The 27,810-nt window shown below is 41.0% G+C and overlaps 2 protein-coding genes and 1 long non-coding RNA gene across 7 annotated transcripts in view; 1 reads left to right on the top strand and 2 right to left on the bottom strand.

The window, feature by feature from the left end:
• The first annotated feature begins 538 nt into the window (after positions 1-538).
• On the top strand, positions 539-25,917 carry sp100.1 (SP110 nuclear antigen, tandem duplicate 1). 4 transcript variants are annotated; one of them, XM_056579495.1, is made up of 18 exons: positions 539-791; positions 2,632-2,803; positions 3,463-3,657; positions 4,071-4,259; positions 5,889-6,071; positions 7,343-7,459; positions 8,009-8,142; positions 9,130-9,168; positions 9,299-9,335; positions 9,534-9,683; positions 15,632-15,748; positions 15,999-16,138; positions 17,393-17,461; positions 18,003-18,130; positions 18,501-18,609; positions 19,946-20,020; positions 20,274-20,411; positions 20,906-25,917. In XM_056579495.1, the coding sequence occupies exons 1-18, from the start codon at positions 648-650 to the stop codon at positions 20,987-20,989; spliced, it is 2,220 nt and encodes a 739-aa protein (XP_056435470.1). In that variant the 5' UTR covers positions 539-647; the 3' UTR covers positions 20,990-25,917. The 4 variants fall into 4 exon arrangements, with proteins under 4 accessions (XP_056435470.1, XP_056435462.1, XP_056435478.1 ...); XM_056579487.1 differs by having other exon boundaries at positions 540-791; positions 2,629-2,803; XM_056579503.1 differs by having other exon boundaries at positions 541-791; positions 2,629-2,803; positions 4,089-4,259.
• LOC130373208 (uncharacterized) lies at positions 14,698-18,239 on the bottom strand. The gene is made up of 3 exons (XR_008893487.1): positions 17,985-18,239; positions 17,412-17,475; positions 14,698-16,086 (listed from the first exon to the last, which is right to left on the bottom strand). It is a non-coding gene; the product is annotated as an uncharacterized LOC130373208 (long non-coding RNA).
• The window catches only part of LOC130373201 (extracellular serine/threonine protein kinase FAM20C-like), a 22,219-nt gene continuing 13,930 nt past the window's right edge, over positions 19,522-27,810 (bottom strand). For both annotated transcript variants that reach the window (XM_056579535.1, XM_056579524.1), the window contains one exon: positions 19,522-25,207. In XM_056579535.1, coding sequence (XP_056435510.1) covers positions 24,961-25,207 — 247 coding nt within the window. In that variant the 3' untranslated portion in view covers positions 19,522-24,960. The remainder of the gene's footprint in view (positions 25,208-27,810) is intronic.

Here is a 27,810-nt window from a genome sequence, read left to right as displayed (position 1 = left end):
ATCAGTCAAGGACGGAAACAACATCCGCAAAATAACTAATGTGACATAATTGTGTACAAAATTCGGTCTATTCTAATTTATGTGTAATCACGTTATGTACAAATTCTTCCTATTCTATATATGCAATCATGGCCCTCCAGAGCTGCCACCAGAGCATCAGGAGAAGAGACAGCTGCAGCTAAATTCTCTCTGATCCGGACCACACAGACGCACACGCACGCACACACACACACACACACACACACACACACACACACACACACACACACACACACACACACACACACACACACACACACACACACACACACACACACACACACACACACACACACACAAAGACCCACTCAACAAAAACCGAAGACACAAACACACACGGGTCTGTCTGGTCAAACCACAGCTCACATCCTTGGCAGGGAGCAAAAAGCCATGTAAATATAATACTGCGTGTGTAGCCTACGCAAGGGTGCTCCCTGGCTGCTACTGAATAAATCAGGTCTCCAAGTTTCACTTTCGAAACGTCACCGCGTAAGAGGGACTGAAACGTTTTCCACTTTGCGCCAGTTGTGATTTCAGTCCGGAAGTAATAACTTGTCGCTTGTTTGGTTCGGTTGTCATATTTGCAACTGCACACGGAACTATTCAAAATGAACCCATTGGATTTCTTTGACGAAAACCAACTTCAAGTGTTTTTCCGATGCAATAAGACAGAAATGTCTTGCATGGATAAGCCGCAAACATTTTTAAACCAGCTGCGGGACCACAAGCTCATTCTTGAGGAGAAATATAAGGTGAGACAAAAGGTATCTCGGATCCAACAGCCATGACTATGGGACGCAACACATTTGAATTTTGCGCGTAAATGTATTGGCTAAGTGAAATCCCCTATTTCTGGGTTACTAATATAAATAAAGAAGTAATTCATATCACACTCAATTATACCTTAACATACATATAGGTAATTGGATACGTTTTACTGTCCCATTTAGGCCTACTGTAGGCCAACCTATTTACAAAACAACCACTTAAGTTGTTGAAGACAAGACAACGGGGCGAACAATGTAAATACTTAAATAAATACAAAGGTGGGAATGTAGGCTACAAATGGACTATTCCAATGGGCATCCATGTATGGGGTCAGAACAGTCATTAATAATGAATGCACAGAGAAGGATTCACAAATGTATTTTGTGATTTATATGTAAATTACTCTCTTTTCACAAATACATTTCAATGCACACATAAATGGATATCGGTATGTATAAATCTAAAATAAATCCAAAAACAAAAATAAGTTTCACACATTTCTGATCCACACACAAATGTACCTTGTTTTAAATAAATGTAATATAAATCCATAAATATATATTTTAATTAAAAAAATATTTGCAATTTTCATCACAATGTATTGGGATGTTGTTACATTTATATACAAACTGTTAAACTTGTAAGACGTTTTTCATTTGTGAACTTATTTGCATTTGTGTGTGAACTGGTCTGTATTTATGTGTGGATTTTTGAGACTCTCCTTACGTAGCTAGATTCACAAATGCATTTTTTTCCAACAAGGAACTGTAGCCAATCAGATGCCTCCCTCGTTTTCAGCCAATCACATGACTGCAGTGACCGGGTTTTTACGTCGGTGCCCTTTACTTTAACGGCACCGTTAATCCCAAAACCCAGTCGAAACTAGATGGAAAAAGTGTGTAGCTAAACGTGACGCAGCTTTTACTTCTTCACCACCTAGTTATGTACGATCATTCAAAAAACCCATGTTCTTTCCCATAGAGTAGACATTTGACAGAGGGAACCGGGAGGCTCGGAGGCTGGACTCAGAGGTCGGAACTGCAGTCATGTGATTGGCTGCAAACGAGGGAGGCATCTGATTGGCTACAGAGAGTTCCTTGTGGAAAAAAATGCATTTGTGAATCTAGCGACGTCAGGAGAGTCTCAAAAATCCACATATAAATACAGTCCAGTTCACAAACAAATGCAAACAAGTTCACAAATGAAAAGCGTCTTGTTAATTCAAGTTTAACAGTTTGTATATAAATGTAACAACATCCAAATGTATATTTGATGAAAATTGCTAATATTTTTTTAATTAATATATTTATGGATTTATATTACATTTATTTAAAGAATAAGAGAAGAGAGAAGAGAGTAATTTATATATGAATCATAAAATACATTTGTGAATCCTTCTCTGTGCATTCATTATTAATGAGACTGTTCTGACCCCATATCCATACACCTGTCCTCCGTGAACTCCATTGGCATCAAAGTCTCTCCAACCCTCTCTTCTTTCAAATCTGCCCTCAAAACATACCTTTTCACTCTAGCCTTCCCCAACTAACTCCCACCTTATTCTTCATGTTTAACCTCTGTTTTTCTTTTATTCCTAGGCTGTCTTACATAGTTTTGATTGGGCAATATGTAAAGCGTCTTAGAGTACCATATTAAGCGCTATATAAATTATATTTATTATTATTATTATTGTCCATGCCCTTTAACTTATGGTCCTCATACTACAGTTTGTGACTCGCTCGACTACCTGTGGAGCGAGAATGTTACTTCATTCATACCTCCTCGATGTTAATGAAAAACGTTTCTTCCTCCCACCTCCAGAAGATGATCCGTATAAAGAGCATAGATAAAATGAAGACGAGTGTATATGAACTTCTGGACTGGATCGAGACAGAGCGACCTCGGAAAATCAGGTTTTTCTGGACCTGCGTCTTCAAGGAGATCATCACGACCCAGTACCCCACTCTGAAGCGGCTACGAGACAGCCTCCTCGACGGTCAGAACCCTGCTGTGGATATTATGACGGGAGCAGGGCCAGAGCCAGGGTTTGAGGTCTAGGGTGGTCTGCAACTAGGGGGGTTGCAGCTTTCAGTTTGGTTGGAGGGGGTGGGATGGTGGTTGTGCCTGGCCCGCGTACGCACCAATAGATGTCACACACGGCGGACACAAAGTCTCAACTGAATTATGCATTTACTCATCTCAGACAAATTCTCAGACGCTGATTCTGTATACAGTTGTATTTAGTTTCTAATGTTTTTATCTCTAAAGAAATGACCGAGGTACGGACCTCGGTCACCTCATAGCTGGCTTGTCATTGGGAGATGTTGTTGCTGCTGAGGAGGATGTTGGCTTTGCTGTGGATGTATGTCACGTCGAAGCTCACTGTGACCCACGACTGATGTGGATTTATTGGTGAAAGCAATGATAATTTATGACTTAATCGTATTACTTGTGTGCTTGTTTGTGTTCTTTAATATGTTAAAGGACAGTGCTCTTTTTAAAGTACAAAAGTTAATGTAATGATAAGTACGTTGAATATTTCCAAGTTAAATTACTGAAGAACTAATTGGCATTGCTTTTCTTACTGTTAGAATCTCAGAATCAGCTCACCAGCTATATTGTTAGTCACCTGACCCATCTCTTCTCAAACCCAAGGATCCTTCCAGTTTTTTGATGGAGAGGACAGCGACAAACATACAAGGGAAGGACTCTCGGAAGAGGAGTACCCGGAGAAAGAGCGAGGGGGGAGAGGTAAACGGGGGAGTTTCTGCGACCGGGACGACCGGCAGGGGCAGTCTTCTTCTCAGGCAACTCCAAGGAAGAGGAGGAATCTCATGAAGCCAACCTTCGGTATGCTGTCCCTCACCACACGGGGTGCTAGGCCTTGCTGATTTTGTGAAATCCCCTCTTAAGTCAAGTCCCTTTTATTTGTATAGCCCTTAATACCAGCACCCGTGAGAAAAGCCAGATATAAAAAAAAAAACTGAATGGGAGTTGTAGATGAAAGTGTTGATTTTCGAACTGTTTTACTTAATCGTATTACTTGTGTGTGCGTGTGTGTGTGGGGGGGGGGGGTTGTCCTTATATGTGCTAAAGGACTGTTTTCTTTCTTTAGTAGAAAATGTAGTGAAACAATAAGCACATTGAGTATTTACAAGAAATTAGAGAACTAATTGGCTTTGCTTTACTTAAAGTCAGAATCTCATTATCAGCTCACTAGCTATGATTTTAGTCACCTACCCATCTCTTCATCAAAACCCCAGGCTCCTTCCTGTTTTCAGATGATGAGGACAGCGGCAAACATGCAAGGGAAGGACTCTCGGAGGACGAGTTCCTCGAGAATGACAGAGGGGGGAGAGGTAAACGTGGGAGTCACCGGGACGACCGGCAGGGACACTCTTCCTCTCAGGCTACTCCGAGGAAGAGGAAGAAACTCATGAAGCCAACCTTCGGTATGCTGTCCCTCACCACCTGGCTGCTGGGAAATCCCTTTTTAAGTCAAGTCCATTTTATTTGAATAGCTCTTAATACACAGCCTCAAGAGAACAGCTAGATATAAAAAAAGAATTGTAGGTGAAAGCGTTGATATTGTACTAACTTGTGTGTGTGTGTGTGTTGGGGGGGGGGATTGTTCTAATATGCTAAGGGATGCACCGATACCTATACCAGTTCTCGGATTATGGCCCGATACTGTGCTCACCTACTTGTTGTTTTTTAACTACATAATTTGCCCTATATGATGGTAAATACAGTAACCGATGCCATTTCATAACTTTAATTTTAATAAGTCCCCAATTTGAGGGGAAGGGGGAAAATTACTATGTTTTTGCCAGTCTCCAAAAAAGACTGCTGCGAACGCAGGTGGCGTCACGACTAAGGGGCACCAGCGGCATGGCTTGTGTGGACTTCTGCAGCTCTGCCTGGGCAGTGGTTGACTGCGGCATCCTAGAGAAAGCTGAGCTTTTCGGGAAACTTATTGTATACCGGTACAGTGTGTTGGATAGTGAAGCTCCGTCGGAGCATCGATTTATTTAATACCCGTGTCCGAAGGTTAGGCTTTTCGGACCGATATAGTATAACGCTACGGTGTGGTGCATGTCATTTGAAAAACAGCTCATTATAACACTCATCCAAAACGACGGCACTAAAAAAGTGTCACAATGTTGCCCTGGGCCGTAACCAAGGCGATAACATGCCCCTCTCCTAGAACTCTCAGCCTAAAACACATTTTTCAAGACCTCAAAGTTTTAGATTTCCCGGTGAAATAGTGAGTTCATCTCATCTCATCTCATCTTCGTCTGCTTATCCGGGGTCGGGTCGCGGGGGGAGCAGCTCAAGCAGGGGGCCCCAGACTTCCCTTTCCCGGGCCACATTGACCGGCTCTGACGGGGGGATCCCGAGGCGTTCCCAGGCCAGTCTTGAGATATAATCTCTCCACCTAGTCCTGGGTCTTCCCCGAGGTCTCCTCCACACTGGACGTGCCTGAAACACCTCCAAAGGGAGGCGCCCAGTGGGCATCCTTACCAGATGCCCGAACCACCTCAGCTGACTCCTTTCTAAGTAAAGGAGCAGCGGCTCTAATCCGAGTTCCTCACGGATGGCTGAGCTTCTCACCCTATCCCTAAGGGAGACGCCAGCCACCCTTCTGAGAAAACTCATCTCGGCCGCTTGTACCCGCAATCTCGTCCTTTCGGTCATCACCCAACCCTCGTGACCATAGGTGAGGATGGGAAGGAAGATCGACCGGTAGATCGAGAACTTTGCCTTGCGGCTCAGCTCTCTTTTCGTAACGACGGTGCGGTAAAGCGAACGCAATACCGCCCCTGCTGATAGTCTAGGCTGATAGTGAGTTCAATGGTTCTTAAAACTGTAGTGTTATTTTTAAGTTCTCGTATCGGTACTGTATCTGCGAATACCCAAATGTAAGAACTTGTACTTGTATTGGAGAAAAAGTGGAATCGGTGGATCCCTAAATATGCTAAAGGTCTGTACTCTTCTTAGAGTAGAACATTTTTTAAAACAATAAGAGTGCCTCCAAGAAAATTGAGAACTAAATGGCTTTGCGTTGCTCACTGTTCTAGGCTCCTTCCCACTTTCTGATGAGGAGAGCAGTGGCGAACATGCAAGGGAAGGACTCTCGGAAGACAAGTCCATGGGAAAAGAGAGAGGGGGGAGAGATAAACTTGGGAGTTTCTGTGACCGGGACGAGCAGCAGGGACACTCTTCTTCTCAGGCTTCTCCAAGGAAGAGGAAGCCAACCTTCGGTATACTGTCCTTCACCACCAGGGGTGCTATGCCTGGTTGATGTTGTGAATCCCTTATTAAGTCAAGTCCCTGTTTGTATAGCCCTAATATACTGCCTTGGGAAAACCGACCGACGTAAAAATGTAGAACTATTTCGAAAAGTAGTACTGTAAATCGATCTTAACCCCAATTGTAGAGGGGCGAGGAACAACTTGCAGTGGGAATTAAGAATGGGATGGTGGCATAAACATAGCACCAATGAAGTTTAACTACAAAAACGTTGTTATGGAATAGTATATTAGGAACACAAAATATCAGTAATCATTACTGGCATAAATTACGAACTGTACTTTACAGTACAATTTATGGTGCTTTGATTTATATTTGTTTAATGTTCAAACAATTGTGCAGGATGTTTGGGTTGAGGGAGGGATTAAGTACGAAAGAGATCACCTGCTGATCAGTGTTCATTGCAAATAGGAATATATACCCTGATTCACTGATCACAATGTCATTAATTTAGAGTAAACATTGTCCCCCACTGTCCTTTGTATGTGTGAATAGGTGAGAGTGAGGCCACATGTTATAAAGAAACAACCACCGTCTCAGCCCTAATGTTGGAATCTGCAGTCCTTCTGTGAGATGGCAGAACAAGCAAGTTATGCCTCATTAGGGAGATATATATTAGGGGATTTCTACAGTGGCTAGTCTAAAGGGAATATTGACACTTTACCGTTTACTACTGCTAGCCGAGTTCTGGGTTATTATGCGCTTACAGATCCCTGTCTCCAGCAATGATTGGTCGAAACCAACACAGGGAAAAAAGCGAAACCCTTTAATCCAGATATACATCCAGTGAGGCTAGTCCAGACGGAGTGGCTTGCACATTTGTTTTAAAAGTTCAAGCCTACACATATGTACTTTAGGTGTACTTTGGGTAAACTTTGAGTAAGCAGTCCAGAAATCCATAACCAGAACCAAGGTAGTTTGGACCATTCACAACACGGTGTTCAAGAAAATAAATCCCCTCTGAAACATAAACGAGGCAGGCATTGTGATGCATTGCTTAATACTGTGTCCTGATTGGTTGAAATACCTTGAATCCGGTATTAGGTATAGTTCAAGCCACTCGCCTCTCTTGAGTTATTGACTGAAATTATGTATTTAATTCAGCCAGGTTTGTCTCTTTGATATAAAGTACCAGAAAGACAGTGGTACATTATAATGTATCATTGAATTAATCTTCACCCTGAATATATTAATATGGTTTGTGTTATATTCCTGAGCCTAGGCTCTCTGCCGAAGGGGGAAAATGTGGAGATCTGGACGTGGGCTCTATACAAGCACCATCTGCCTGTTACCTGTGGTGAAGAGGAGGGGACGCTCTACCGCGACAAACTGGCAAAAGGTGAGCCGGAAATAGCCTGATTAGAGGCTGGAATCGGTGATCAATTTATTCCTGTTCCAAGGGTTGAGTTTATACAAAGTTGTGTACAGAAACACAGCGACGGAATTTATGTTTTGTTATTTATGTGAAGGAATTGGTAATGACGTTTTCGGTTTGGCGTTTGAGGTAATGAACTAATAAGACTACAAAATGAGCCATAATGGAGTAAAAGCCTGATTTCCTCCTTGGTTTAGGGGATTCATGATTAAAGTTTCTGTATTATTGTTAACATTAAAGATTAATTATTATGGTTTTCATTGGAAATGTTGAAAATCAAACCAGGTATTGCATTTGAAAATAAATAAATAAATAAAATTCAAAATTTAAAAGACATTGGTTACACTGGAAACAGTAACCAACTGGAGGAAAGGGAAAAACCAAACAAGATGGGGTTTTTATTTGTCTCTTCAGGTTAAACAGAGTGGGCTTGACCAGAGATTTAGTTTATTTTTTAAACCTATTTTCCACCTTCAAGCAGTCTTCACCTTATGACTGTCTCTGTGGTTTCAGGAGAGCCGTGCATCCTGAGGAGCAAGAAGTGGTACACACCCTGCGCGTTTGAGAAGCTTAGCGGCAAGCTCAGCTGCAGGAACTGGAAGACGAGTATCCGTTGCAAGGACACCACGTTAGAAAAGCTATTGAAGGTATTTAAAAGGAGAACCAAACCCTAAAAACAATTATTATAGGGGACGAACTGAAGGACCCGCTAGTCATTAGCCGCGTTATCAATTGATGGCAGACTTGGTCCTGTCAAGCACACATCCACAGATTTAAGAGCTTTCACCTCCCACACACTCAAGGTAAAGTGGGCTGTGATGGCTTTGGCCCACCACAAACCCAGCCTCCACCTGCTTTGGTTCTGCTGTGCATTATACATCACCACAATGATAATGTTGAGATATCTGAGGTACCACATGGAGGATTTGTTTAGTGCCCCCTGTTGTCAAATGTTGGTATTATGTATCTGACATCTATTTGTCCTGCTTAAAATCTTACTGCAGGGAAAACCATAAAGGAGTAGAACCCTACCCCAAAACTAAAATTATTACCACTTCATGCAAAAAATCGTTAAATCTATCAGATGACAGAAGTGATTTTAGGAATATCTATGTCTTAGGATCTCTAAATCTTGACATTAATGCATAAAGTTTTCAAAACATAGGATAATTCATATAATAATAATATAATATAATATTAAAATACTAATTTATGTATGGAATCACGACTCAAGTAGAAAGTGAAGACACCTATCATGCCTGAACAGTAATAAAGCCACCACTTAATTTAAAAAGGTGTCTGTGAGACGGCATGTTTCACAATTTTGGTTGTGGGCAGGGACAAGGTCAAACAGGGTGTTAGGGGCAAGAGAGTTGGGTGTAAGGTTTGAAAGTTCATGCCTGCATGAGCAAACTACCAGTGATCAATCACTTTGGTTCTGTTTAAAATAACACACTCACAATCAGCCCAGCCTGTTTAGACATAGGGGAGTTTATATCCTAATATGAGGAACCTTTTTCCAGTAGCTTAATGTGTGTGTGTGTGTGTGTGTGTGTGTGTGTGTGTGTGTGCGCGTGTGTGTGTGGGTGTGGGTGTGGGTGTGTGTGTGTGTGTGTTGTGCAACCCCGTTGCAGGACGGACACCTGACATGCCCGGGATATAATAAGAGCAAGGTAACTTTCAATAAATCAATTATTGATTAATCCAAATAAATCAAAAATTATTTGTATTGCTGGTTTGTGTTTTCTCATGATTCATGCTTGGCTGTTTGTCCTCCTTCTGCTCGTTTGTTCTCATGTCTAGGCTAAGAAATCAACGCTCCCCTGCAGCTCAAACACCGGTTTGTTGCGGTTATTCTATTTAATTTATTTGACATTTTACTTGTAAAGTTTAGGTATTTTTACCGCATTTTCTCTATTTGAATCAACAGGTGAGGCTGAGTAGAGTTAAAGCATGCAATCAATATGACCAGATATGATAATGAATTGATCTTCAAATTAAAATCAAACATTTGCATGACCTTTTTTTCTATTGTCAGTTTCAGCTATCTCTGAAAGCGAAGAAGAGATGGAGGAAGAGGAGGGGGAGGAGGAGGAGCTGCAGGCCAACCCGTATGAAGAGGAGGTCAGCATGGAGGACGAAGTGGAACTGCAGGGGAATGACAGCTCTACCCAGTGCTCCGATACAGGTACATGAGACAGTGCCACATATGGACACATTAAAATGTATTACCACTATTGCAGTATTCATTTATATGATAAGGATTATTAGCTATTACAGGCTAAAATCCAATATCTAAATTTTAAGCCTTCAGATGTGTTTTAAGGAGTTTTTGGAAAGAGGGGGCATGTTATCCACATGGTTACGACCAGTGTTGGGAACGTTACTTTAAAAAAGTAATTAGTTATAGTTACTCACTACTTGTTCCAAAAAGTCACTGAGTTAGTAACTGAATTACTCTATAATAAAAGTAACTAGTTACCAGGGAAAGTAACTATTTGCGTTACTTCAAAAAAAAAGAAAGTTCCTATATGTGAAAGATTTGGATTTTTCTGAGCAGTTTTCACTTGGCCTGAATGTGTTAAATGGTTGAACTGCCCATTCAAGGCCCTGATATGCTTCCAACTGAGGCCCCGTCCACACTAACCCGGGTAAATCTACAAATGCATCAATATTCATACGTTTAGGCCTTCCGTCCAAACTAAAACAGAGAATTCCGACGCTGAAAACGATGCTTTTCGAAAACGATCGCTGAGGTGGATAAATGTGAAACCGATGGGTTTGCGTTGTAGTGTGGACAGACGGAGGCTTTCAGAAACGATGACGTTCGATTGCCATGACACTGCCATGACACTGCCACAAGCTTGCGCTATAGACCGAGAAGCTCATCAAAAGAATGGCAGGTGAAATGCAAATGAGGATCTCTCTGTACATTGTACTAATTTATCTCCAGAAACAACTCGACATATTGAGTCAAACATAATCGTTGCTCCAACGCCGGAGGCGAGCGCTGTACTTAATGTTCTTAAGTGATGGTATGAAAAAACGAAAGACGACAGTTCAAACCGTCGCCTACTTGGAGCGGCGTTTCTGGACAAGACCGGGTCGAAAATGATTAACCAGCTGATGAACTGTGAATATCATCTGATCGTGCGCCTGTAATCTTAACAGAGAGGGGTGGCGGAGTAACGTAACCATGACAACAACTGTTTATCAAAATGATTTCTGTGTGGAACGTGGATGCAAAACATTGTGAAAACGATATGAAAACGATAGTGTGGACGGTGATCTTTTTCATTGTGGATGGGCGTTTTTACATTTACCCGGGTTAGTGTGGATGGGGCCTGGATTTCAATTTGCTTGGTTGCAAAGGCTGTGGAACATCTGCCAGATACTACAGAAAATTCTAACTTTTCATCTGATTGCTCCGTACTCGCCATTTCTGCTGCTTCATCGATTCGGTTTGGTGTGTGCGTTTGCGTGTGTGTGGCGCGCGTGTCCTGGCTTGTGTGTAAAAACACTGGCTCCGATTGGCCACCATGAAACATGACCCCACCTTAGCCAATCATAATCGCTTATCTCGTTGTTAAACCACCCGGTCTCCTCACTAGCAGTTTGTGTTTGGAGCCAGGGATGCGTTCGGATTACGCAGTTTATTCAATCAATTCATAGTAACGCACTGCATTTTTCATACAGTAACGGTAACGGCGTTGTAACGACGGAAATAGTAATTAGTTAGAATACCCCGTTACTGAAATAATAACGGCATTACGTAACGCCGTTCTTTTAAACGGCGCTATTCCCAACACTGGTTACGACCCATGCCAATTTAAATGGCCAATTCCACTGAGTGGTGCGGTTAGCCAGTGACATGTTACTCGTTCATATTTTGGGCGAACGTGAACTGAACGTACTGTATTACTGCCTGATGAACGTTACTGTGAACTCGTTCATTCTGGTGTCTGAACGGCACGCTCACTCAGTTTAACTTCGTTCATAATTATTTGTCTATCAACACGGCGGATGCGCACGCAGAATGATCGCAAAAAGAAGATTTGTTTGACCGGTTGCCAGTGTTATCTCCGTGTGGTTCATTTGCAGTTGCGGTGTTGTCAGCTTACTGTTACATTAAACTGTGATCAGAAAACGCGGTTATATGCTATAGACTAGGGGGTGGAAATCTCTTGGCACCTCACGATTTGATTCCGATTATGAGATCAACGATTCGATTCTGAAGCGATTCTCGATGCATCTCGATGCAACAATTCTTTTTACGTACATTTCCATGCGTGATTTTCAAAAACATATATATACATCTGAGTTTGCTGCTCAGAGTTTGCTAATCACTTCCTACTTTTGTGATGATCATTAAAGACATCAACAGATGAATTAACTTATCTTATATTTCATAAGAGAGAACGCTTTTGTCACAAATATGACTTTATATGAACAATGCAATAATCAATGCAGCTTGCATTTTAACACAGTATCGAAGCATGCAAAAAATAGGTTTCAGTTTTATTTTCTGTATAATCTTTCTTTTCTATTTCATTAAAGGAAAAGCTGCTCTTGAATTAGAAGGAGTTCCTGTGTCTGGCTGTGAGTTTGAGCGCATGCTATGCGTAGGCTGAATTGCAATCGTGTCAAGACAAATCAGATTGGCCAATACACACTGAAGATAAATTCAATAATTTTTAAATTACAAAATGATCCCTCTCTGGCGAACAGAATGTTGCAGCAGGCAACAAATAAATAAAAGTTATGATTATTAATTTATCTGCATCGAGACAGAATCGTTCTAGCGAGAATCGCGATGCATCGAAGAATCGATTATTTTCCACACCCCTACTATAGACCCTATAGTATCTGTGGTATAAAGGCTGGGACAAATTTCAAATTATAAATATGTACAATCCATTACATTAGCTCTCTGGCTCGATCAGCAGACTAGAATACCTCATAGAATCATTGCTTGTTGGCCGGAAACGGAAAGGGGGGCTGTTTAAGTTTGGTTGCAGTCTTTTCGCTCGGTTCACTGTCTTAACAGTAGGGCTAGAACCGAGCAAAAAGACTACAACCAAACGTGAACACCCCCCCTTTACGTTTCCGGCCAACGAGCAATGAGTCTTCCAACAGAAATCAATGGGATTTACAAAATGCGCTAAATGTGCAATAAAACACGATAGAAACTGTATTTCGCTACGATACTTGATTCAACCACTCTATTTCATCCTAAACAAACCAGAAGGGGCTCAATGTTCAAAATAAAAAAAATAATAGCTCACAGCAACATATTGAAAAAAAGAACGGATGAAAATATAATCTAAAATATAATCTATTAAAAAAAATATCTGAATTGAAATTGAATCGAGAACAAATAATTTGCAGTGCATTGATGAATCGATATTTTTACCCAGCCCTAACACACACAGTAGCGTTATGCTGTATGTGTCCGGGAATCCTTATCCTCAGATATGAATACATTGCTGCTCAGATGGAGCTTCACCAGCCACACACATCGTGTCATTCTGCTATGAGTGTCTGAAAAGCCCAACTTTCTTGCGACACCACAGTCAACCGCTTCCCAGACAGAGATCCACAAATCCACACACAGCGCGCCGCCGGAGCCCCTTCATCGTGACATCAGACTACCTCGGAAAAAGTAGTCTGACGCCAAATGTTTTGCTTTTTTCTAGTAACAGTGATAAAATTACAGCGTGATGTGCCCAAAAACAGTGTGTTGTAGGGCTTAGTGGCGTCTCCTCTCATCAAAAAAATGGATACATGTTTGTGTTAACATTAATTTCATCTACTATGGCTAAGTGCAACTTCAACAAGATCTGGAACGAGAACAGCACTGCACCTGGTGCAAGAAAACGCTAAAATTAGGAACTTTGGGTATAACGGCATTAGAGTCGCATGGGAAGTCAGAAAAAAATAAAACCGCTGTTACAAGCCATCGGCAAACTCCTGCCATCACCCAATATTGTTCAGTATTCACATCGGGAGAATCGAGGTGGTTCCAGCGTGACCCACACTTATGGAGCCAGTTTCCTGGCATAATTCAAACCTGAAAAAAAAAGTTTCAAAGGCTTGTAAGTCTGGGTTTGAAAACTCAACACCTTGTAAAAAAGGTTTTGCAACACTGAAAAAAGAGATTATAACCTCTCTGAAAAAATCAAACATCTGTAAACATGATTTTGTGTTCTATTTTATCCTCTTCATCGTTTTCTCCAACACATTTTCAAAGTTCATACAATTTCCCCAGCGCATTTGCAGAGTTTCAAATCTGGCACTGTTCTAACAGTGTATTTCATTGTTTCCCGGTTTTGAAACCTTGTAAATGGGATTCTGCAAACAGGTGTTCATAAATTGAGAAATACGTTTTGAAAGGTTGTATATTTAGTTTTAAAAACTTGTAAAGGTGTACGTTTACGCCATTGCAACGTATTTTTTCAGAACTGACTTTTCAGCATTGACTTTTCAGAGATTTGACCACACAGGCGCAAGCTTTGAGTCACGTGAATATTGGCAGTGTTCTGTCGCGCATATGTTTTGAAACTCCTGACAGTCAAGTCTGAAGAAAAAAAAAACGTTCCTGGGGGCGGGACCATTTAGCTTTAAACCTATTGGTTGCTCTCGGCTGACGTACATTCCAATCCCATTCTTGTCATCGGCAGAGCACTGTCAATTACGCACAGCCCGGTGAACGGCACGTGTACATCCTTCGTCCCTCCCTTATCCCCATGCGGGTGTTGGCGGATGGGGGAGTCTGGGCGGTGGACTGCGACGGCATGATAGTTGTCTGACCCCTTGGAATGTACTGACGTACATTCCAATCACATTATTTTCATCGGCAGAGCACTGTCAATCACGCACAGCCCGGTGAACGGCACATGTGATTGGAATGTACGTCAGCCGAGAGCAACCAATAGGTTTAGAGCTAAATGGTCCCTCCCCAAGGAACGTTTTTTTTTTTCTTCAGATTTGACTGTCAGGAGTTTCAAAACGAGTGCGCGACAGAACACTGCCAATATTTACGTGACTCAAAGCTTGCGCCTGTGTGGTCAAATCTCTGAAAAGTCAGTGCTGAAAAGTCAGTTCTGAAAAAATACGTTGCAATGGCGTAAACGTACACCTTTACAAGTTTTTAAAACTAAATATTCAACCTTTCAAAACTTATTTCTCTATGTATGAACACCTGTTTGCAGAATCCCATTTACAAGGTTTCAAAAGCGGGAACAATGAAATACACTGTTAGAACAGTGCCAGATTTGAAACTCTGCAAATGCGCTGGGGAAATTGTTTGAACTTTGAAAATGTGTTGGTGAAAATGATGAAGAAGATAAAATAGAACACAAAATCATGTTTACAGATGTTTGCATTTTTTTCAGGTTATAATCTCTTTTTTCAGTGTTGCAAAACCTTTTTTACAAGGCGTTGAGTTTTCAAACCCAGACTTACAAGCCTTTGAAACTTTTTTTTTCAGGTTTGAATTATGGCAGGAAACTGGCTCCATACGCACTGCATTAACGATGACCCTGTAACTCTGTAATGGTTCACAAACGGTTGTATGTGGCAGACAAAACATTTTTACCTAAATGAGGCATAGCCCACGTCAGCATATTCAGCGAAATTCCACAAACCTAACTTTGGTTTGTATCTGTCCTATCTCCTAATTGTAAACAGATATGTCTTAGAGAGTACTACATTATAGGCACCTATAACACGCGATTATATGAATCACGCTCTGATATATTATGTGACTCACTGTATGTGGCTAATCAGTTAGATTAACCACCAGCTGCAGACATTTTATGTCTGGGATCTATGTTTTTGTTGAATGTAGCATTGCATATTATACTCTTACATCTCTTACGTACACACAGTTCTGTGTAGTCTTGTTATTTTGAATGCAAATGCAATTATTTACTTTGCAAGTAATTATGGTACTTTGATTTTCCTTCATATCCTTTATACTTTTTTGCCAGTATGTAGGTTAAATAAGTCTTAAATTGCATCAATAAGTCTTCAACAGGTCTTAAATTTAACTTCCATTTTGAGCAATGGAATTATTAGCATTGTAGACTTAATTATTCATTCAAATGTTGTATGTGTATATATATATATATCCAGACCAAGGAGATAATCTGGACGAAGTGACAGACGAGAGGCCCAGGGTCGGCCAGAATGAGTTCAGAGTGATATGTGGAGCTCTGAGTGGGATGCTGCACAGGAGCCGCTTTGCCTCAGGTATAAGGGTCTGTCTGTCTACCTATTCCTGACTGCCAATTGTCTTCCTGGACCAAAATATAGCTAATTTAATGAACTTCGATGAACTTATTTAAAAAAGACATGGCAAATGCATACACATTGATTATGATCATGGCATGAACAACAGCATTTGTTAAATGTTGCGTGGCATTATGAACGCTGTAGGAAAGTGAGGGGAGTTATGGTCTGGTCAGGCGTAGTCGGATGGCTGAAGGTCCTCTTTCTCCAGGGAGGTGTGGGAAAAGTATTCGGACGGAGGACCGTTGGATGAGTCCAGTGGAGTTCGTGGCGCAGGGTTCAGCAATGCTTAACGCCCCCTGGAGGAGGGACATCCAATGGAAAGGACAGCCGCTCAGCAGTCTCCTTGAGGTAACACACTTTCTGTGTGTGCGTGAATGATACTAATGTGAACTCACAACCACACCTATGCCATATTTTTTTTTGCTGATTTGAAATGTGGTCCCATATGTCGTCATAAAGGATCTAAGCTCCTCCCGTTTCTCTGCCTTGCCCGACCAGAGAATTTGGCCCGCCAATGAGACACGACCGTGCGAGCGCCACTGTAACGCAAGTGTTTACTGTTGGTGTTATGGCGCATAACAAGCCGGTTCTTTGACGTATCTTGTTTTTCTACAACGAGACTGTCGTTGGGGTTATCTCAGCCATGGTTGAGAAGGAATTGGGGGAAAGGAACTTTGGCTTTGACTCCCTGAAGTACATGAACTGCGACATGCTGCCTGCCGCCGGTTGCCGCGAGGCACCACCGCCGCGAAGCACCACCGCCCGGCAGCGGCCAGCCGGTTTGGATAACCGTTCTGCTGTTGGTGTTATGGCGCATAACACGGCGGATTCTCATCTCTGGTGTTTCCACGAGACTCGTAGTGGGGGTTATCTCAGCCGTGGTTGAGAATGCATTGGGGGAAAGGAACTTTGGCTTTGACTCCCCGAAGTACATGAACAATGGCATGGAGGAGAAAGGGATTGTTGGCAGCAAATGTCTCCCGTTTGAGCCCTGCTTCCCGCTGCCGAGGGACCGCGGTGGTGCCTAAGCGCTGACCGCTGCCGAGGCGGCGAGGCTCCGGCGGGAGACAACCGCTGTCAATAATTGCGGGCAAAAATCCCTTTGTTCTCCATGTCGTGGTTCAGTCTACTTCAGATTGATGTGGACGTGGAAGAACCAGAATCGTCTGAGAACCCGACGCGGCCGTTTGAGATTCATAATATCATCTGGAGGCTAACACAGCTTTGGCCGTGATAATATTATATGACATAGATATCTATGTATAATATGATATTATTTAGATATAGAGCTCCAGGACTCCACTGTGTTCTAGAATACTTACAGAACACGGCTAAAAGGCTGTGTGCGCCTCGCCGTTGCGATACATCCAATGTAAACAGAGCGCATGGTACCGTGGCTGCAAGCTGCTCAGGGCCACAAACAACGTTTTATGTAATTGCTCCTATATCGATTTTTCCCAGCCCTATGTAAGTGTGTGTGTTTGTGTGTGTACAGCAAAATATATAAAATATGGAATAGGTGTGGGTTTATGTGAGAGTTCACATTAGTATCATTCATACCCTTTACATATTTCTGAGAGCGTGTGTTCTTGATCCTTCCAGAGGAAGATGTTGCACTTACACTCTGAGCAGTGTGACTGTCCACTGTGCCATCCAGACCCTAAAGTCCTGGTGAGTTCATCTGTCTGTTGGAGATAGTTGCAACATGTTTGATTGGTCAAAGAAAAGATTCCAAACAGCTGGGAAGGCTGTTCAGGACTACTTATCATACCATTACTTCTATTTATCATGCAAAATACTAATATTATTCTATTTCCACTCATTTAAATGCTACTTATCATACTTATATTACTACTTATACGTTTTCAAACCAATACTTCTATGTATCTTACTAGTACTACTTCTACTATTTATCAGACAAATGCTACTACTTGTAAGTTATCATACCAATGCTACTATGTATCAGACTAGTACTAATTCTACTACTAATACTTAAAATACTAATAAGGTATCATAGCAATATTACTATGACTCATACTACTTATACTACTACTTATAAGGAATCATTCGAATTTCCGATACTATTATGCATTATACACGTATTACTTCTGTTAGGCTTACTTATCATCCTTACACTACTACTAAACTAATGCTAATCATACTACTAGACATAGGTTCAAACTACATCACTTACCACTGTGTGTGTGTGCAGGAGGAACAGAAGAACGATGATTATTGCTTTGTGTGTGGGAGACTGGGTGACCTGGTGATGTGTGACCACTGTCCACGCTCCTTCCACCAAAAGTGTCACCTGCCCCAGCTGGACCCCTCTATACTCGGGTGAGCACACACACACACACACACACACACACACACACACACACACACACACACACACACACACACACACACACACACACACACACACACACACACACACACACACACAAGGACAACAAGCTAAGATATCACTGTTCATACTACTACACAACATATGCATGTGCATGTGCACACAAACCCACAGCCACACGCACACACAGGGACACCTAGGTACACATCTGGTGTTTACACAAACACACAAAAGCACACCGACGCACGGACTGACACATATACACAGGCACACAAACACATTGCCTCCCCCAAAAAGTAAAACATCCTAACCTTGTGTGTGTGTGTATGTTTGCCTGTGTGTTTTTGTGTGTGAGAAAAGGGACGACAGTAAATGGATGTGTACGTTCTGCATCTGGAATATGAATGAGTATTTCTTTCGAATGACGTACGAAGAGACCCTCATGCATCCTGTCTCCAACCACATGCTGGTAACCACTCATTTTACCTCTCTTGCTAGCTATCATCCTAGCTCACACAGTAGCTTCCATGCTAACTCTCTTCTAGCTCCCATGCTAACTCTTCAGACAAAGGGCCCTATTTTAACGGTCTGAAACGCAAGTGAAAAGCGTCAAGCGCAAGTAGCTTTGTGGGCGGTTCTACGGTGATGTCGCTAGTTTACCGGCGCAAAAAATGACTTGCGCCCGGTGCACAACGAGTGATATTTTGACAGTGCGGCTGCAGTCTCCGATGAGACAGATGCACATGAATTTCCAACTGCAAATGGCTCAGTTTATGGCCAAATAATATGGCCTAATTCACACATGGAATAAGGTTTTCTTCCACAACTCCTCCACACGAGTCCTCAAATAAATTTCAGCAAAGAAAACGATTATGATATAACATATGATATGCGGTAACTGTGGTTCTATTTAATGATATACCCAATACATTATAAACATTGTTTCTTATCAGTATTGTATGCATTATCGTTATCTATTTGTGTTCCTAATATGCATGTGTCCCCCCGTTAATATAAATTGCCATGGACTGTGTTATGTGTTTAGTTTGCGTGTGTTTAAACAGATGGACAGATGGTCATATCGCCCAGCCCTACACTCGCGGTAAAACAATGTTTTCTCACGATCAAATACTCATCAATCCTAAAAGTTATGGGCATGTACACGATGTCTGTGTCAAGAAAATATGTGTTTGCTGTACGGTGTTTGCAGATCCATTGATTTAAAAGTACAACTTATTACCGCTGTATCAGCTGTTCTTCCCAAATAATATACCATGAATGTGTGGCTAGGTAGATGAGAGAAGCAAAGTGTATGCGCGAGGTGCACAAGCAACATTATGTATGCGCCCTTAAAATAGCATATGAAGAACGCGGCATTGACTTTAAACCAGGTATTTACTGGTTTGTGGCGCAAGTGGTTTCTGAAACGTCAAAATAGCAACAGGGAACGTTTGCTCCAGAACATGCCTCCTCCTTTCCCCCAGCCGCCCCGTGGGGCGCAAGATCATTCCCTAACTTGCCGACGCGTGGCGCAGGAGGGAAAAGAACGCTCTGCGCCAGTTAGAAACTAGCAATGACACATGCGCCAGTGATTAAGTCAATTGCGCCGGATGCAAGATAGGGCCCTAAGTCCTTGAATATCAAGTGCTAGCTCTTCAGCTAGATCGTCCTACTAGCGCTCCCTGCTAGTGTAGCCTATTTTTTAGCTGTGACACAACTCATGGTAATATTGCATTCTCGACATAGCAACATACACTATTCATATCGTAATTTGTAATATAGAAGCTGCCCTTGTGCCCTAACAGCCGTGCCACTACCTGCTCCTGTCTCTCTACAATGCAGACAAGGATCAAATTTTTGCAAAAGACCCATGCATCCATGTAAGCATCACTGTTTTCAACATTATTCTCTATTGTGTATGTATGTGATCTCGCTCGGTCTCTCTGTCCCTCCCTCCCTCCCTCCCTCCCTCCCTCCCTCCCTCGCTGCTTCCATCTCTCCATCTATCCCTCCTTAACTCTCGAGCAGACAGATATGAACAAACATACTGGCAATTGTACGACTGGACCAAATCAGAAAGATTTTCAGTTTCTCTCTTGCTCTCACTTTATCTCCCCCCCTCCCTCACTTCAGGTGAGGGGATACAGCTCTCAAATCGTGACTCCTATGTGGCTGGACAAGATCACAGAGCTCCTAGGCCAGCAGTACACCGTTGGACAGTTATTGACCGATATCCAACTCATTTTCTCCAACTGTGATAAATTTAACCAGGTTAGTGAGAAGGACTCCTCCCTCCCGGCTCACATATAATGCTGCGTTCGAGATGCATTGTACACCACCCGCCCCGAGTTGCTCTTTTAACGTAATTTCCTGGCTCGTAGCACTTATAGCGTTTCCGTTTCTCTTTGTGGGCAATCGGGGAAGAACAGTCATTGGCTATTCATTGTCATTGTTAGCTACATTAGCCTCTTTAGCAAACCAGTCGTACAGTTAACCTCGCTGAACTTGGTGGACTCTCAGGACTTTGAGTGGGACAAGTTATATTACGACCAAAAGGCCTCTGAAAAGTCGAAAGAAAGCTGGTAGATTATCCACTTTGTAGCTCGGGAAGGTGGTGTGCGATGCATCCCGAACACGGCATTACCACCGGCCGTGGAGTTAGATATGTGAGCTAGACAAGTCATTGTTTTTTTTTCATTTGTTATTTTTGCCATGCATGTTAAAGTTCTTTGGTAATGTTTAATAGATTTGTTTTGTTTTTTCAGAATAGACCAGAGTTCCGGGACATGGGAATCAAACTGAAAGAGTTCTATGAACAAGTTGTAGAAAAGGTTTTTCGCAGGCAGTAGCAGAGAAATGCAACGTGCTGATGGACCTTGGACATGCTAGAATTAAATGCGTGGATTTGTCACTGTGCTGCGTTTAGCACGCTGAGGAACAAGGCAGTTTAGCAATAAGAACGGGTACTCGTCTGTGTGAATGGCATAACATTCTTTACTTTAACATAAAATAACTTTTTATAATGTTCTGGTCTTTAATGTATAAAATTAGGGCTGTCAAATATTATCAAATGGAATGACACATTATCATTAATACAAAATATACTTAATAAATAAAAACTATTTTTTTATTTTTTATAAGTGATTTTGAGGGAGTTTTATTGACTTACTCAGTGTGGGTTGAATATGAAACTTATAGAACACAACAAATTTGGGAATTGTAAACGGGAAGTTACTTAGTACAATTGTAAACCAACACTACTACTACTACTACATTACTACAAGTGAAGTTCAATTCAAATAAGTAGCGCCACAGATTTGGGAATTGTAAGCAAAAATCACAGCCAAAGTATTAATATAACTAATGGAGATTTTCAACATCTCAGGATGAAGATATTTAGTCAACATCAAGTTAATAGTCTGATAATTTACCAGGATAATTGTGAGGACATTCCATTGGTAGGATGGGGGTGCTAAATGTGATATCATAGAATGAATTGGCTTCTAGGATACCCCTCACAGTTATACATTGCTTCACTCTCAAAAAGGATGTGTTGGAAACAACATATTCTTAACGCATCCATGTGTTTAGTTAAGGACAACACATCTTGGGCCCTATTTTAACGGTCTGAAACGCAAGTGAGAAGCGCCAAGCGCAAGTAGCTTTGTGGGCGGTTCGATGGCGATGTCGATATTTTACCGGCGCAAAAAATGACTGTTGCGCACGGCCCATATCTAAAAAGGGTTGGTCTGAAGTAGCCTAATTACCCGTAGGTGTGGTTTGGGCGTAACTTGCAATCAACCAATGAGAGTGCCATCTCCCATCCCATTTAAGGGCCATGAGCGCATTTGAATCTGACGAGTTTATATTTTGACATCGCGTCTGAAGTCTCCGATGAGACAGATGCACATGAATTTCTAACTTTAAATGCCTCAGTTTATGGCCAAATAGTATGGCCTAATTCACACATGGAATAAGGTTTTCTTCCACAACTTCAGAAATACTGAGTCCTCAAATAAATGTCGGCAAAGAAAACGTATATGATATAACATGATATGCGTAACTGTGGTTCTATTTAATGATAGACCCAATATATTATAAACATTGTTTCTTATCAGTGTTGTATGCATTATCGTTATCGACGTGTGTTCCTAATATGCATGTGTCCCCCTTTTAATATACATTGCCAAGGACTGTATTATGCGTTATGTGTTTAGTTTGCGTGTGTTTAAACAGATGGACAGATGGTCAAATGTGTAGTTTTTGAAACTGCTAGAGGTTAGCAGATTTTTTTTCACACTAAGCAATTTATGAAGCTTTTCTCACATCTCCAGACAAAGTGTGTCATGCGCTGTGACATGACATTACAATAAAATTAAAATGTTTAAATATTGATTTCAAATATAAATCAGGTATGTTTTATGTCTAAGAATTACTCTTAAGGAACGATCATTACAATTCTGCATATGTATTTTTGCAAAGCTGTTTTTGGATTCTATTCCTTACTTGTGCCATTTTTATCACTTGCCCCCGTGGAAATATTGTGTAAAATGAGACAAAATATTTGAAAATGTTGATTTTTTTCTTTTGATAGTTGTATTATGCAATGTTTTCAAATGAACATAATCATCAAAGCTAGTTTAAATTTGACATCACTTATAGAACAAATGATCAGACCATAATGACAAACTGTCAATCAGCCAATATTTAAAATAGGAGGTATAAATGATTTAAAGGGGACATATAATACCACCAGGTGTGACTTTCTTGTTCCTCTGTGTTACAAGTAATGGAAGAAAGAAGATTAGACAGACTTTCGGTTGAAATCATTCGGGTTTTTTTGTGTCGCGGCTCTTTTCGGCGAAGGTCTGATGGTTGGTTGACGTGCTTTCTTACCTTTATCCAGAAATGCTTTTGAACCCTCATCTTACTATTGGCTTTTTTCATGCCATCGAGCATTGCTTTTAGCACCTTGTTTTCTCTTTCAAGCCTCTTCATTTTTTCTGTCAACTTGGAATGAAAAACCTTTTTGGGGGTACTTGGAATTGGGGAAAGAGAACCATAGTAGGAGTAAGATGAACTGGACTAAAGGACTCATCATGTTCTTCGGGTGATGGGGGAGTAATGTCCAAAATGGCTGCCAGATCCATCTTCTTCCTGTTCCTTGTCTTTGTATTCTTCCATTCCTCACAAAGCTCTTATGTTTTGGGAGGCTGGTTATGTTTCGTGGTTGGATTTCTCCTTTAGCTTTCTTTTCTTGATATCTGACAGCTTTTACATGTTTTCTACACAAGTGTTCGTCATAGAGAATGTTTAACCAACTTAATTTCCCTATTATAAAAGTATTTACTTTCTTTTACTCTCCCTAAGGATCTCATATTTGGCTTCATCCTACGCTAACCTGTGTTATTGTTGTGTTAAACGCACACAATACAGTTAATGTGTTGATGTTTGAACACTCTAGCTGACAACTCTTGGGAAAACAAAGGTGTTTCTCGTCCCTTCACCCTGAATTTCCTGGTAGGAGCATGTTTATTTACAATTTCACAACATTTTCCTCAGAGAATGTCCAAGTTAGCGCTACTTCCGGAAACAAACCTATATGCCCCCAATTAACCAAGACAAATCATGATGATAAGCTTGTTTATTAATTGTTTTTAAATTCCTCTTGAAAATAATGCGTGGTTTACATTTGGGGATTATCATTGCAGAAGACTCACAAAGATGAGCATTTATGAGGAACATTTGTTAGAATTAGGTCAATCAAAGTGGATTTAAGATTTGGCCTTGTATGTAGGTTGACCAGCTGGCTAAGATTAATAGAGTCACAAAGATTTAAATTAATCAGAAACTGCATTTAGCCAGTGCCAATTCAGATCTCCATCCATTATAATTTAATTGGGACAAGAGATGCTTAATTTGGACAAGAGGGACTTGGCTATTTCCACCTTCAATGCCAAAAATTCCATTTGCTTGCAGACTCAGACAAAACAATTGAAGCCTCAAATTCTGATTTAACCTAAATGGCTACACCACTACCTTTCTTGTGTTCATGAACTCATTAAAAGTCCACAATTCTCTTAAAGTTTGTGAGGAGATTTCAATAAAAACAGCAAACTGCAACTTTTACAAGGATAGAAATGCAGGGAAATTAATTTAAAACAACCTAATCCTCTCTCTCCAAACTTGGGAACGTATATACTTCCTCAATTTTTCACCTAGAGACTCCATTCCAATTTAAAAATGCTGATATTATTATTTATAAAATTCAGCTGAAATCTTAAATACATTGCACTTTCGAAAAAGCTTTTTTAACTTTGCCTTTATTTTCTATTTTAACACTAAAATGCCTTTTTAACTTTATATTTTACCCATTTCTTTGCATATGTTTTCTTTTACTTATCTATTATTTTATTTTATTTTATAACAATGTTTATATGTGAAGCACTTTGAGTCTGCCTTGTGCATGAAAAGTGCTATATAAATAAAGTTGCCTTGCCTTGCCTATGTAGGGGGTTAGTTGCGTGTTACTCACCCCAGATCCAGAACCATCGTAGGTGAACAACTCTCTCTGACACGCTGCACTGGCACCTCGTCTCCAGGTGACCAACCCGCGAGAGAGACTCTCAACCCAGAGTCTCAATTCCTGAGACTACCAGCCGCCTCAGCTGTTGCTATTTACCGCTAATGAGCTCCTCAACACCGCTTCCTCTGTGCGATGTCATTGCTGTCCCTGATCATAAGTACCCTAAAGTGGGCACTGCTGTCCCACTGAAAGCGCTTGGAAACAGGTTTCAAAAGTTTTCATGTCGTTTATTTTTCAGTCTGGTTCTTCATAGTGTCCCTCTAAATCATCGTAGACAGCATCATCATGAAGATCTTGACAGGTGTGCAACACCTGCAATACCATTGCTAGGCGACGGTCCAATGCGGAGAGATGTGCTTCTGAGAGAAGGGGTTGGATGACAGCAAGGGGGTCCCGGTCCAGCGACTCACGCATGACATCACTCAAACGGAATCCCGGCCGGGACATGAGGCGTAAACGTAGGAGAGTGGAACGTCGGATTCTGTAAAGAGAATAAGTGAAAAGTAGGTGTTTTTATAATTTGATGTAATCCAACTATTTATATCTTTGTACGCGAATTGGTTCTGTACGGTAAGGGTCCTTGACACCCAACCAACAGGTAATGGGTTTTATCTCCAATGTACCTGTAGGCATCCTTGGGCAAAATTAATACGTTGCTTTGTTTCCCAATGCTAGGGACACACTACAGGATGATTAGCCCGATTTCACCCTTCCAACTAACCAGCAAACCAGGATTATTTTTTGCTGGTTCTACCAATTTTGTTTTGCTCGATCGATAGCTGTACTCGTATCATCTAGGAACGTTATCGACATTTGGTTTTTAAATGAATTGCACAAGCGGTTATTCGAATAATAACCTCCGATTTTTTATTCACAGACAAAAGCTAGTAGGTAGGGGAGACCAGGGACAGTTGTAACAGGGGACGGTTGTAACACTGTGAATTCCTCCAATCAGAAACCAGCTATGATGACGAAACTCACTGTGCTTGTGCACATTTAGTTTCCCTCCTTACTTGCGAAAACGGGAGTCGCATTTGAAACCTACAGGGGGCGCTATAAAGCAAAGTCTGTTTTTGAGGTCAAAAAAACACTTTTCTTCCCGATGTTCTTTTTTGGATGCTGTCCAAAGATAAAATGTCTACGAATTCAAACAAGTATTATTAGAATCCCTGTTTTGTAAGCTATAATATATATGGCTATCAAGTGTCAAACTAGCAGACGGTTGTAACGCCCTGTTACAACCGTCCCAGTATGACGAACGAAGTTTCATTTATATTTTAAAAACTAGCTAGGGTTAGGTATAGAGATGCAGATGTTGGTATTAATGTGCAAGTTAAAAGTCAAATGTACACTGTGCATTGCAAATAATAATAATAATAATAATATTAATTCATACATACAATTATCCTGTTTCCCATTGTTTACTTCCTGTTTAGTGTTTTGTACTTCCTTGTTCCTGCCATGTGTTCCTTGTCGATCATTGTTGCGTGGTAGCCTATGTCTTAAATGTTTCATGTGCATCACAGCTTTTGAATCTGAGTAATGAGTTAACATTAAAGCATGCCAAACATCAGAAAGAGGAAGACAAACAGGGGAGTCCCATTTCCTTTGCTGGAGAGGGCTTCCAATGATATTACAGAGGGAAAGTCAGTAAGGTCAGTGGCCAAATCATATGGCATTTGCCATGTGACCCTGTATCGATTTTACAAGAAGAAGAGCCAGGGCCAAACACATCCCAGAGTTGGATACTGGACTCCAAAAAGGGTTTTCTCTCTAGAGCAGGAGCTCCTCATATCAGATTATTTGAAGCAGGCAGCTGATTTATTTTATGGGTTGAGCCCAAAGGAGGTAGGCTAGAACTAATTGAACTAACTTAAATGTTTACAGTATAAATAACAATATCTATACCTACAATACATATAACTATAGGCCTACAATAAATATAACAGTATATGATTGACTAATTACATATATTTTGGACATGTTACAACCGTCCCTGACATGTGTTACAACCATCCCTTACACTGGGATGGTTGTAACAGTGGGTGAGACTGTATTAAAATCAATTTTGCAACCTGTACATATTTTCATAAAACCACTTAAATACCATGTTTCAGTAGATGACAGATTGAAGTTTATAATATAACAAATTGGTTATTCCAGTGTAAATGGTTTTTGATTTATTGTTAAAAAATGCAAAAAGTGTTACAACTGTCCCTGGTCTCCCCTATGTCATGGTGACGGGGCGACATCCACTTAGGCTGGCAATTACATTAGTATGAGAGTGTTATTGAATTAGACAGACATGACAAGTAAGGAGACATTATTTTAGATCGTCACTCTGGCTTTTCGTTCCTTTAATGTGGTAAGCTGCAACAAATGCCTATTTACATGAAGAACAATGTGACAATACATGCTGTTTTATTTGGTGCAAACCCAGGATACTATTTGGCCGTAACGCTTAATATAGACTGTTAAGATAAATCGGGATCCATGCACAGAAGACACCCTCTCCGAATCACCAAGTATTGAGGAAGTATCAGGAAGTATTAAAAAATGTAAGTAATATACCGTATTGGTCAGAATATAAGACAACCCTGATTATAAGACGACCCCCCGTATTTCAACACAAACATTTAGAAAAAAAGATTTGCAGAACAAATAACAATATTAAAAACACAGTGAATTAAACACTTGTTATATTAATGACAATAATAATAATGGCGGTAAAGGCCACGGCACTTTCAAGGCAAAATATGTACAGTATGATTCAAAATTAATATCAAGCAATAATCAAGCAACATTGTGAACATTCTTAAATAACAGAGAAAATACAGGCCAGATATTTGACTAAACTTAACTAAAATTCACCAAACTTCACCTCCAATGTCTATCTATCCCTCACACACGTCCTCTGCCCCGCTGTGTTCGCTCTCACTGTTATCGCTCCCCAGCTGCTCCACTTCCACCGGCTCCTCCCAAAGCTTGTCATCCTCACTGCCGTCCAATGCATTGGAGATGCAACATTTTTTAAAGCCACGGATGATGCTCTGTGAGGAAACAGCATCCCATGCATTCCGGATC

Source organism: Gadus chalcogrammus, chromosome 2 (assembly GCF_026213295.1).
Source record: "Gadus chalcogrammus isolate NIFS_2021 chromosome 2, NIFS_Gcha_1.0, whole genome shotgun sequence".
NCBI lineage: Eukaryota > Metazoa > Chordata > Actinopteri > Gadiformes > Gadidae > Gadus > Gadus chalcogrammus.
This window is presented reverse-complemented; position numbering and strand designations above follow the sequence as displayed.

Excerpts from the sequence above, each read along its gene's own strand:
- sp100.1 (XM_056579487.1), top strand. The coding sequence starts at position 648 with ATGAACCCATTGGATTTCTTTGACGAAAACCAACTTCAAGTGTTTTTC. Across the intron at positions 2,804-3,462 it reads ACGAGACAGCCTCCTCGACG|GATCCTTCCAGTTTTTTGAT; the intron begins GTCAGAACCCTG and ends CTCAAACCCAAG. Across the intron at positions 15,749-15,998 it reads CAGGAGCCGCTTTGCCTCAG|GGAGGTGTGGGAAAAGTATT; the intron begins GTATAAGGGTCT and ends CTCTTTCTCCAG.